Source organism: Lissotriton vulgaris, unplaced genomic scaffold (genome assembly GCF_964263255.1).
Source record: "Lissotriton vulgaris unplaced genomic scaffold, aLisVul1.2 SCAFFOLD_1144, whole genome shotgun sequence".
NCBI classification, from domain to species: Eukaryota; Metazoa; Chordata; class Amphibia; order Caudata; family Salamandridae; genus Lissotriton; species Lissotriton vulgaris.
This window is the reverse complement of record NW_028243070.1, coordinates 669,165-682,221: the sequence shown is the minus strand read 5'-3', so window position 1 is coordinate 682,221 and position 13,057 is coordinate 669,165. Positions and strand designations below refer to the sequence as shown.

General features: G+C 45.6%; 1 protein-coding gene across 1 annotated transcript in view; it reads right to left on the bottom strand.

Annotated features, from left to right (window-relative positions):
• Positions 1-4,627: 4,627 nt before the first annotated feature.
• LOC147668717 (phosphatidylcholine-sterol acyltransferase-like) overlaps positions 4,628-13,057 on the bottom strand; it is a 302,002-nt gene continuing 293,572 nt past the window's right edge. Inside the window, exons 4-5 of the mRNA XM_086948485.1 lie at positions 7,111-7,206; positions 4,628-4,674 (exon numbers count right to left, since the gene is read on the bottom strand). Coding sequence (XP_086804611.1) covers positions 4,628-4,674; positions 7,111-7,206 — 143 coding nt within the window. The remainder of the gene's footprint in view (positions 4,675-7,110; positions 7,207-13,057) is intronic.

The window sequence follows — 13,057 nt, the reverse complement described above, 5'->3', positions numbered from 1 at the left end:
GTCCCTGGTCACAGGCCAAGAGGCTGTACTGCAGGCCTTCGCCGACTTTTATGCTTCCCTTTACACGTCCAAACGTGCTGCTCCGGCTTCCTTGGACAGCTTTCTTGACTCTATCGCCCTTGTCTGGTTCAATGACAACCATAGGCAGTACATGGACCTGCAAGTCTCGGTCCAAGATATAGCTCAGGTTATCAAGAGCATGCCAGCTAACAAAGCTCCTGGCCCTGATGGCCTGACCACAATGTTTTACAAGACATATGCTGAAGAACTGGCCCCGAAACTGCACTCAGTATTCGTTGAGGCACTGGAGCTGAATTCCCTCCCAGATTCCATGCACGAGGCGTTAATTGTCACCCTATTAAAACCCGACAAAGACGAATTATACCTTGACTCCTATCGTCCCCTCTCTCTCATTAATGTGGACGCTAAAATTTTTGCCAAAATCATTGCAGACAAATTACAACCGATGCTACCCATCATCGCTCTCCCGGACCAATCAGGGTTCATCCCTGGCCGTGCCACCTCGCACAACCTCAGAACACTTTTCTCCATCCTACACTATCTCCACCCTTCCGTTCAGGCCGCGGTTGTGTTCTTGGACGCGACCAAGGCGTTTGATTCTTTAGAGTGGCCGTACCTGTTTCGTGTCTTGGGCAGGATGGGCTTCAGTCGTAACTTCCTCACTCTCATCAAACTGCTGTATGACAAGCCCAAAGCTCGGGTACGAGTGAATGGTTTGGTGTCCGAGCCCTTTTCCATCTCCAGAGGGACTAGGCAGGGGTGCCCATTGTCGCCCCTCCTCTTTGCTATTGCAATGGAGCCACTGGCGGCCAGGATACGCCAACACCACACGGCGAGAGGGATTGGCTTCAGCTCCCGCAGTCTGCTGATCTCTCTCTATGCAGACGATGTCACTCTGTATGTCAACAACCCTACAGAAAATCTGAATCCACTGCTCCGGGAATTTGTACGTTTCGAGGGTCTGGCGGGCGTGTCTATCAATTGGTCCAAGTCGGTTGCATTCCCTCTAACTGACGAGACAGTTCAACCTCCCTCGGACTACCCCCTGCGTTGGGAGACTGACGCGGTCAAATACTTAGGGGTCTGGATCAGTCGTAACACGCAGGAATTGTGGTCCCTTAACTTCGGCAGAGCAGTTGACTGGCTGGAGCGGAGGGTGGAGGTCTGGAACAAGCTTCCCCTGTCCCTGGTTGCGAGGATTGCCCTGGCGAAAATGGTGGTCCTCCCGAAATTCTTATATATGTTCGTCAATCTTCCGCTGCCCATGACTGCAAACTTCCATGCACGCGTCCGCTCCTTACTTTTGTCTCTGGTGTGGGCTGGGGGGCAGGCGAGGACTTCTTGGGCCCTGCTTACACTCCCGTTGCGACAGGGGGGCCTCGGAGCACCTGACCTAAAGCTATACTCGCTGTGCGCCCAGGCTCAATTTTTGCATTTCTGGGTCTTCCCCACCCCCTACCAGCCGCATGTGGCGGTAGAATTGGCCGCGGTTGCCCCGTTGCCACTTCGGGTGGCGTTATATGGTAAGGTTTCCCGCCCATCGAAGGAGGTCGACACTGTGGAGATGATCCGCTGGTCCTGGAAGGGGTTGCGACACAGGGCGGGCCTTCCCCTGCTATATGCGCCGGCTATTCCGCTGCAGAGCAATCCGATGCTACCCTGCCTGTGTGCTAGGGGGGATACCATCACGCTCCAGGGGAGGCGAGTGACCACTTTCGCGGACATCTACCCCGATGGGATGTTTGGAGAGTTGGGTGTCCGTGAGGGCGGCCAGCCTACCTCGTTCTCGGACACGCTTCTGTATCACTCTCTCCGAGAGTCCTGCAAGAAGATGTGGCCTCAATTCCCCGAGGAACCTCCGCAACTAGATGCCCTTCAAAACTTGCTATCACGACCCTCCCCCGCAAAACTGGTCTCTAGACTGTACAATTGCATGCAGGAGCAGGCCCCGCTCACCGTGCCAACGGCCAAACAAGCTTGGACCGCTGACCTGGCCGAGACCCTGACAGATGACATGTGGGAATACTGCTGCAAGCAGCTCACGGCGCTCTCCCCGAACTATAGGCTACGACTGGTCCATTTTAAGTTCCTGCACCGGTACTATTGCACACCGGTACTGCTACATCGCATGGGCCTCCGCACTGATGCTTCATGCTGGAGGTGTGGTGGGGCTGACGCGTCCTTCCTCCATGTGGCGTGGAGCTGCCCTAAGCTAGCTGAGTACTGGTCGAGCATCTTTGAGGCTATAAATCACATGTTACACAGGTCAGATGAACCCGCTCCGCTTCTGGGGCTCCTGGGATACGTTAAGGACACCGAACCCTGTGACAGGAAGCTACATGCGATGCTGCTACTTTACGCCAAACGCCAGGTGGCGATACACTGGGGCCGTGGTGCCTTACCTACTTTCACCGCATGGGTCCGTGACGTTACATATGGTCAGACACAACTTACGAATTACTGGGAAATGATGCCCACCGCATCTAGGCCTAATGACATCTGGGAACCCTTCCTTCAGTGGACTAGAGGGCGGGCGGGTTCAGACGCCTCTGTGGACTCCCCTGGGGCGGGTGTTTCGGATGACATGGGGTGAAGACCTTGGCCCCTGTGTGCATTTCCTAGGATGGATGGATACATGCCTTGTAGATGGGCCTGAGGGCTGTGGAATGTTTTACTACTGTCGGGTTCCTTGCCTGCCCCGTGTCAGACAGATTTGACATGATGTCCCCCTTCCCGGCCGGGCGCCCCACTGCTTTATGCTGCCTTGTAGTCCTCCTACAGCTACCAGTGCCACCTGTTGTCGTCCCTCTATGGCTGACTGGTCCTTGTGCGCGTGTCCCTGCGTATGTGAGATGTGATATATGTTTTTGGGAATAGCTCTGCACCGAAGTTTGTTGTTTCCCTCCGATTGTTGCGGGGGGGGTTGGGCGAAAAGGTGCCCGTGGACGTTTTAACTATGCATCACCTTTTTTCATGAGCTGCGGCCCTGACACTCGCCTGGAGTGGCGGGGCGAGACCGAGAGCCTGGGATTCGTTTGCCAGTCCACGGCACCCAAAAATGTAAGACTATCCACTTTGCATTGGTTATACTTTTGTACTCCTTGCCCAGGTCAAGGACCTGCATCTCCCTGAGTAGACAGACATTGACCTTGTTATGACTCCTCATATGGTACTCCTTCTTGGGAGACATCTGTTGATATCGCGGCCTGCCTCCGGGTTGTTGGCATGACGCAGTGTAACCTTTCTTTTGTACAATAAATGTCTTACACCAAAAAAAAAATAAAAAAATCAACTAATCAACCGTAGAAATTCCTGGCCAAAATTGCAGACCTACTGAGGTTTCTTTGGTAAATAATTTCATGATCATTAAGTTACTGTTATTCTCCACATCCACATTTTATATTGGAAATCAGTCTTTTATGTGTTTTTAGTAGATTTTAATGAAGATTATGTGTTTGATTTGTGTAATTCTTGTTTTAAACATTTGTTTGCACTTTAACAGACTTGATTGTCTAAATAACGTAAAGTAAATTGTCTATTCGCACATACTAACAAAATCATTTATAAATAATAGGAGTATGTTAGTTAGCCTGTAAGCATATGTGCATGACATGTAGTGCTTTTGATTCACATGCTCTGCAAACTCCTTCCATCTAGTGTTGGGTTCGGATGTGTGCAAGTTGTTTTTCTTCTAAGAAGTATCTTGAGTCACAAGTTAAAGTGACTCCTCCTCTTGATGCTAATGTGCATGGGCATCGACTCCAGATTGTTTTCCCGCAGTCGTGTGAGAATGGAGTGTAAGTAACTGTTATTAAAAAGTTGACCATGCATATGATATTGCAAGTAGGTACTGCAACGGCCACAGGTCTCAAGGAAGGAGGGCAGGCACATGTGAATCTGCAGCACTACATGCCACGAATAGTTGCTTACAGGGTAACATAATCGGTTCTATGGCATGTGTGGATGTAGATACACATGCTCTGCATAAACTATAAAGCAGTGCCCTCCTGAAAACTGTGGCATCCTGTGGGTATTGTAGTTGTTTGGAAAAGGGTGCGTAGCACTGCTTGTTCTACATTTGCTTGTTGGTGTGCTAATACATCCACACAGCACAGTAATGTTTAGTTAAAGTGTGTATGGTTGTAGCTGCTTTATAAGTCTCAGCTAATAGTATATTGCTAAGAAAAGCCACAGATGCTCTTATTTTGCAGGTAGAGTGTGCTCTAAGAGGTGTGGGCAAAGTTATTTTAGCTCTGATGTAACATGTCTCAATGCATTTAATTATCCATTTAGAAATACCTGATTTTGAAATGGGCTTTCCCAAGTGAGGGGGCAAAAAAGCCACAAAGAGTTGCTTAGTTTTACGAAACTCTTTAGTTCTGTTAATATAGCACTTTAAAGCTCTTTTAATATCTAGTGTATGAAGGGATCTTTCTACAAACGAATCAGGTTGCAGAAAGAAGACAAGGAATTCGACTGACTGATTTAGATGAAAAGTAGAAACGACTTTTGGAAGGAATTTTGGGTTAGTCGAAGGACTACCCTGTCTCTGTGTAGTTGGAAGAAAGGTTTTTTCAAGGTTAGTGACTGAAGCTCACTGACATGTCTAAGAGAAGTGATGGCTACTAAAAAGGCCATCTTCCAAGGTAGGAACTGGAGAGGGCAATAAGGCAAGAGTTCAAATGGCAGACCCATAAGTCTGATGGGTACAATGTTGAGATTTCAAGCAAGTGCAGTTGGAAACCCTGGGTGGAATTACTCTATTAAGGCCTTCCATGAATGCCTTAATGACTGGCCTCTCAAATAGTGATAAATCGTGTCTGTTTTGCAGGTAAGCAGCTACTTCAGCTATATGCAAGCATATTGAAGTGTACTCTAGTCCAGAAGTCTGCAAAAGCAGTAGATAGCAGACAATGTTTTGCACAGTTGCATCAAACTGGTCGATGTGTTTACCAAGGCAGAAGAAACAAATATTTTCCACTTCGCAGCATAACACGCCTTGGATGTGGGGTTATGAGCCTCTATGAGAATGGTTGAATGGTCATACATTCTGGTGGGAGATTTAGGTATCTGAATTCTATGACTTCAGGAGCCAAATCGCAAGGTACAGTTCCTTTGGATTTGGGTGCCTAACTTCTCAATGATTCTGAGTGAAAAGATCTGTATTGATGGGAAGCTTCTCGTGTGGCACAACTGAAAGTTAAAGTAGTGTGGTGAAACATGGTTGTTGAGCCCAAGAGGGAGCTACCAGAATGAGGGTGAGAGATGTTTGCCTGAGCCTCCAAACCACTAATGGAAGAAGAGGGAGAGGTGGAAAAGTATAGGCAAATATCCCTGACTAGTTCATCCATAGGCCAGTGCCCTTGGATAGTGTGTATGGCAGCCTGGAGGCAACGTTTTGGCATTTTGTGTTGTCTGCAGTTGCGAACAGGCCTGTCTATGGAAACCCCCACCTGTGGAAGTATGGGAAGAGGACTCTGGAGTGGAGTTCCCACACGTGGACTGGTTGCCTCATCCTGCTGAGGAGGTCGGCGAAGTTGTTGTCCATCCCTCAAAGGTGTTCCGGTAACAGGTGGATGTTGTGACTTATCACCCAATGCCAAATCCTCTGAGATAGGTGTGATAACCATAGAGTGTCCCCCCCTTGTTTTTGTAGATAGAACATGGCTGTGGTGTTGTCCATTAGGTCCAAGACAACTTTGGCTTTCAGGTGGACTAGAAATGCTTTCAATGCTAGGTAAACTGCTTGAAGCTATAGGTAGTTGATGTGGAGTCTTTGGCGTCCCAGAGACTTTGAACTTTGAGATCCTGTAGGTGTGCACCTCATCTTGTAAGGGATACGTCCTCTGTGAGAATGTTCTGGGGAACAGGGGGGAGGAACAGCCAACATTTTGATAGGTTTTGTATATTCCACCACTGCAGAGAGTGATGTGTGTGGCTGCTATGAGGAACCTGAGATATTTTCAGTGAGCTTGATGTATTGGGATGTGAAAGTTAGTTCAGTGCAGATATAAAGTCTCCTTGTTGTATTAGAGGAATCACATACTGAAGAGTTACCGTGTGGAAGTGCTCTGAGAGGATGTATTGGCTTAACGGTCTGAGGTCTAATACAGGCTGAAGTGAACCATATTTTTGGGGAATGAGGAAGTATAGAGAGTATGCTCCTGAACCTTGTTGTGCTAGAGGAACAGTCTTGATGGCTCCTTTTTGCAAGAGAGCCTGTACTTCTTGTTTGAGCAAGGTTTGGTATTGTTTAGAGAGTATTTGCCTGCAAGGGGGGATGTTTGGAGATGTTTTGATGAACTCTAGAAAATAGCCATGTTGGAAATATATTAAGCCACAGTACCAAAGTACTCAGTAAGTAGACCAGACAGAGACAATTTAAAGCCTTATAGTGCTTGATGTTCGGTTAATTGAAGACAGAGGATTGTGGTTTGTAAACATGTATTTGAAAACAGGAATAGACAGATGATGCGTGTATAGTCACAAGGTGACTTTTTCAAGGCTACAAACTAATTTCTTGGTCAAAAGTTGCACAGTTGAAATTATATACTGACTTGGTGGACTGAAAAGTGATTAGTCAAGAAGATAATCAAACTTCCTGGAGTTCGCTGGGTATCATGTAACTCGTCAGTGTGGAGGAGTCTCGCTTGTTAATTGTAATTAACCAGACAAATCGCTTCACCAACTAAGCACGGCCATGGACCATCACCCACAGAATCAAGCCGGCTGAGGTTTAACGAATATGTCACAAAAGTGCTTTGAAACTTCTTCAAATACTAATGACTGTAGCTATTGTTGATTCTTTAGCAGTTGAAAAAAGCAAAGATAGCACTTGCTCCTCACGTCACTTGTTCATGGTCTTTAGTTGCAGTAAATGTAGGTGTTTGAGTATGCACATTTAGATATACAAGATGAAGATAGACAGAAAAACACACTCCTTGATGCACATGGAGGCCTTATCTTCCAGACAGTTGGGTGATGTGTCTAAATGAATGATGTGGTACCAATCTGGCATACTTCAAGGCTCTACACCCATAGCTAGGCGTTTTCGTGTTAAATAGAAAACATGCTGATTTTGAGTCTTACTTGGAGCTAGCCGCCAGTCATACGGTGCAGCACGAACGGTCTCATCTCGCACATACCCATTATTCACCAGGTTCTGCACCAGAGTATGCAAATAACCTGTAAAGAGAAATTTATTGTTACATGGAGCAACAGTTTTCCGCCTCCCCTTTGTTCGTTAGCAAGAATTACCAATCAACCTTTCATTAATTATGTGAAAACAGTACCAAAAAGTTGGCTTTTAGATTTGCAGAGAACTGATTTGTTAAGGATTTCTTTTCAATTATTCAATATGCTCACTACAAAGTAAATCAACACTGTATTTCAGTGATACATGAGTATTTATCATGACATATCACCAACATAAGCATAGCTGAATAGCATTACATGTAAAGTATCATTAGAAACTGGTGCTACATAAGCGCCCACATCAAACCACCTCATCTTCAGAGGGTAAATTATATGATACATATCAATATACACCTGTGTGATTTTAACTGTAGATATTAACGTAGGGGTTCCATAACTTGGGTTAGGAAGAAGCAAGGGTCAATGTTGCATTCGCTCCTGAAGCATTGTTGCCGAATATCAAATAACTAATCTATGGTGCAAATTGAGAGGATAGACCTCGACACCACCCATTTTATAGCGTTATCCCTTCTTCTGGCTCACAAACGCCTCACGAGGAGGAGGGACTTTGATATACCTTAATAATGACATGAAGGAGTCTCATCTGGATCAGTACTATTTTTCCCAGTTCCTCATTGACATTCACCCCAGTATTTGGTCACCTTGGGACATTCCCAGGTCAGGTGGATAAAGTACACATTTTTCACGGTGAGATATATATTATGTTAACAATTTTGTAAAGATCCTGGTTACTCCATACAGAGTATCCCAGAGCTAGGAATCCTTCCCTAAGATGGTCCAAAACATAATGCATTTAACGTCCACTGGCAGGCCAATTACACTCATTTTTGCAAGTTAGAATTTTTAAACAGCAATCTCTCCATTGGTCATCTCACAGGGCTTGTCCTTGGTTAGAATCCTTGATGTGTTAGGCGCTACAGGATGTTCCATTGGTCTGCATCTGTGCCCTTTTATAAAGTTGTGATATAATGTGTTCTGTTCTTCTATTACTGATCATTTCCTTCAGTTCTTTCAACTGGGTTGGTCCCTTTGGGTACACCTCTAGCTGTCCCTAATTGCTTAGGAGTTATAAACTGTCCTCCAGTAAACACAACCCGTAAGTATTCTAGCCCTTGTTTTTGCAGTTGTTGCGTGGACTTTTGTTCTTTGAGACCTCTGGCCTGTAGTCTGTCCCCAAGCACTTGCAGTGCATTGCACCAGATCCATCTCGTCTGGGTAAAACACTAGGGCACAGAGCAATGGCTTGGAGAGGACATGACTACCCGGGCAACATGAAAATATATTTTGTGATCTGGTACTCCAAAACCTACAGCCTCTTATGGCAGCATCACAATGTCCCATCTCACCCAGGGTTGCTTTCTTGCCCATACCAGCCTTGTTCTGAGAATTTTACATTAGTCAAAGAAAACATCAATCAATCAATAAAACTATACATATAAAGCATGGCTTATCACCCGTGAGAGTATCCAGTCACTGGGCTGAGGGTCTCAGTCGAAGAGCCAGGTCTGGAGTCCCTTCTTGAAGTCTGCCAAGGAGTGTGGTGTTCCAATGGGGAGGGGAAAAGCGTTCCAGGATTTGGCGGCAAGTTGGGAGAAGGATCGACATCCTGTGTGGCAGCAGCAGATGCAGGATGTCTGTGTAAGGGAGAGGCGAGTGGAGTAGAACTTTCTGAATGGTTAGTGGAAGTTCAGGCAGTGGTTCATGTATGCCAGTCCTTGGTCGTGGAGGGATTTGTAGGGGTGGGTCAGGAGAATGAAGTGACATCTCTTCTGGATAGGGAGCCAATGAAGGTCTCTCAGGTGCTGGGAGATGTGGGTCCTTTTGGGCAGGTTGAGGATCAGTCTGGTTGTTGCATTCTGGATTGTCTGAAGTCTTCTCATGAGTTATCGGGTTGTGCCTCCATGGAGTGCGTTGCCATAGTCCAGACAGCTGGTGATGAGGGGCTGCAACACTGTTTTCATGGTGATGGTGGGTAGCTACTTAAAGATTCTGCAGAGCATGCGGAGCATGTGGATGCAGGCTGAGGGGATTGCGTTGACCTGCTATTTCATTGAGAGTTCGCTGCCAAGGATGATGCCGAGATTACGGTGGTGATCTTTTGGAGTGGGGGTTGGTCCGAGTTCCGATGGCCACCAGGACTCATTCCAGTGAGATGTGTGGTTGCCAAAAATCAGCTTTTTTTCTGTGTTGAGCTTCAGTCAGTTGTCTCTCAACCAGGCTGAGATGTTATTCATGCAGTTGGGAAAGTTGTTTTTTGTCATAGTGGGGTCAGCTGAAAGTGAAAGGACGAGCTGTGTGTCATCAGCATAGGAGATAATATTGATGTTGTGAGTTCTGACGATGTCTGCTAGCGACATCATGTAGATGTTGAAGAGGGTGGGACTGATGGATGAGCCTTGCAGGATGCCGCAGGTGGTAAGCTTGGGCTGTGAGGTGAAGGGAGAGACACTAATCCTCTGTGTGCGCCGCGTGAGGAAGGATGCCATCCATCTAAGAGCATTGTCCTTGATGCTGATCTGGGGCATAGGGTTTATATGTGTGTGATTGGAGACAGCATTGAAGGCAGCGGAGAGGTGGAGAATGATCAGGGCAGGTGCTTCTTCTCTGCTGAGTAGTGTACGGATGTTGTCTGTCACGCCAATCAGGGCTTTCTCTGTGCTCTGGTTGGCTCTGAATCCAGATTAGAAAATGTTTAGATGGTTGTTTAACTTTAGGTGTTTGGTGGGTCAGAGGTTGATGGTCTTCTCCAGGACTTTGGCGGGGAATTGGATCAGCGAGATGGGGGCGACAGTTCTGAAGGAGGTTGGGTTCTGCGGAGGGTTTCTTGAGGAGGGGTTGGACCTCTGAGGTTTTCCATTCATCGGCGAAGGTGTCTGTTGAAATGGAGGAGTTGAGGATGGTGGTGAGCTGGTGACTGATCTTGTCACTTTACGAGGTTGAAGAGTAGACAGGGGCACAGGTAGGTGGGTACACATGAGTGGATGAAGTTCATTAAGGCCTTGGTTTTCACTGTGGTGAGTTGTTCCCATGTGGTGAGTGGGTGATCGGCGTCTGTCTTCGCCGGAGCGGGGAGGCTGAGGATTTCAGTGGCTTAAGGCTTGAAGTGTCTGTAAATGTTGACTTATCTTGTTGTGGGTGTGGTCTGCTAGGGCATCACCGAACTCCTATGAGGGTGGAGTAGAGTGTTCTGTAGCTGAGAGGTAGGTGAACTCTGTGACGATGGTGAAGAGTTCCTTGGTCTGCTTGGTGTTGGCCACAATGCTGTGTGTAAGGGAACTCTTTTTAGTTTTAAGTAGGTGGTGGTAGTTGTTGAGGGCAGATTTGAAGATGGCTCGATCACTGTTAAATTTAGCTAGAGCACCATTTTGTTTCCCGTTGTTTGCATCTGCATTTTACCGCGCTGAGTTCTGGGGTGTACCAGATGGCTCATTTGGTGGTTCCATGCATTTTTGCTGGTTTGATCGGGATGACTTGGTTGGCGGCGCAGGTGATCTGAGCGTTGAAGTTTTCTACTGCTTGGTTCTGGTTGGTATAGGCGCCGGACTGGGAGAGGCTGAAGGCGTCGGTACATTAGTGGAGAGTGACCTTTGTCCAACTGCGGAAGGGGGTGATGTGGCAGTTGCGGATGGTGTGGGGGGATTCGGCGATGGTAAAGTGCATGATGGAATCGGACCAGGTGAGTTCCATGGTGTGGCTGTATCTGGATCTGTTTCTGGATGTGAAGATGGGGTCCAGTGTGTGCCCAGCTCTGTGCATGGGGTCTGAGACCAGCTAAGTGAGACCAATGTTGTCCATTGGTTCCAGGAGGTCAGTGGAGTTGGTTTCTGTGGGAAGAGGTGTTATGAGATGGACTGAAATGTATATTCCCCGAGAGTTAGAGTAGCTTTGGACAGATTAAGATTTTTATGTAGCTTCCCAGCCAGCCAGAGACAGCACCTTTTTTCCATTGGTTCACGAGCACCATCAACCAATCCATCCATAATTGTCTGTAAAACCACAGAAGCATCTTGATGCACATTAAAGCCCAGGTAATGCACTGAGCCCTCTGTCCACTATAAGGAGAACTTCAGTGAGCAATGGTTTGTGCAGTCCATAAGATGAAGTATCAGTGATTTGTTCCTATTCATTTTGAGACTCCATAGGCCCTTGAACCAGATAATTCCTCTCACTACCCAATGGAGGTTAGTCTTAGGTTTTCTTACATAGTACAAGACATTGTCTGTGAATAGTGAAATTATCATATGTTTACCTGAAAGCATTAAGCCTCACTGAGAGTGACATTCCCACATTACATATGCCAGTTGTCCAGTTGCCAAGAAGTGTGGAGCGGCGATAATAGGCATCCCTGGTGGGTGCTCAGTCTAATTTTTGAAGAGATGGGAGAAGATGCCATTCACCTAGCATCAGGGAATCGGTGATATCCAGGATAACAGGATGCCCATTTGTTTCTGAACAGCCTTCATGTGTTACTACTGAAGGGAATTAAAAACCCTTTCTACGTCAAGAAAGACATCAGTGTCCATTTTAACTGGGTCTATTTGGTTGGCATTAGCAAAGGATGTATGAAGACTGCAGATTGTCAATTTGCCTGGAATAAATCCAGTTGGGTCTCATAACATCAGACCAAGATAATATGGCATTAACATATTAGTGATAACCTTATCCAAGATTTTAGTGTCAGTCTTGAGGAACGCAGCTGGTCTATAGGAGGCACATATCGACTTTTTTTAGCCAGGCCTCAACATCATTACAATAATTGCTTTTTTCTAGGATAGAAAAAGGCTGCCCTGTTCATAGGATTCTGCTAATATCTCTAGAAGGTGAGGCAAATTTGCCAATATATTCTTTATAAAATTAAGTAATTTGACCATCTGCCCCAGCTGCTTTACCATATCATGAAGCGCTTTCTTACTCATATACTGTTATAGGTTGCATTAGAAATTCTCTCCTGAGTTGTCAAGCCAGGCCATTGTCAGCCTATCAAAATATTGAAACATTTCAGCTTCTCTGTATGACAGTTGAGAATGTATTATGTCCTTATTTGTAGGCAGCTGTCCTGTGTGCATCCCAGACTACTAATTGAGAAGCTTACTTGGTTGCATTGAGATATATATATACATATATATATTCACTGAAAAAACCATAGGTTTCACACCGGTTATAGTTAGGAATTAGCATTTAAAAAACCTATTAAATTCACTGAAAAAAACATAGGTTTCACACCAGTTATAGTTAGCTGGAAATTTTACTGATATAAAACCATTGAAATTCCCACGTTATAGTTAGTCGGACTCACTATAACTTGCGCGTGCAATGCACTGCTGATGACATCACATATTACATCACTCATGACATGGTCAGTGACATCACTCATGACATCACTGATGACATCGTCCAGTGAATGTGTGTCTTTCTGAAAAATAAATATATTTTATATATGTATATGTTAAGATCGATCGAAGAATAAATGTTTAAATAACTGTCTAAATGGATGTTTTTTTTAAAAAAAATTGATTGGTTAACTGGCTTATTAAGTGTATCTTAGTGAATACATATATTAGCAAGTAATGTTTAAATATTTAAATATATGTATCAGTGTTTTACTTTATGTATAAGTGGCTGCATGGGTTGGTGAGTAGCTACATGTGTGTGTATATGGGTTATTAGATGTGTTTTTTTAATATCAGTATGAGTGACTGCATGGTTTGGTGGTGGTGTTACTTAAGCACATAGATGCATCAATGACTGACTCACTGTTTGTATGTGTTTTGAAGACAGCATTTGTGTAGGATTGTATGGGTGGATGAGTGTGTATATGTGT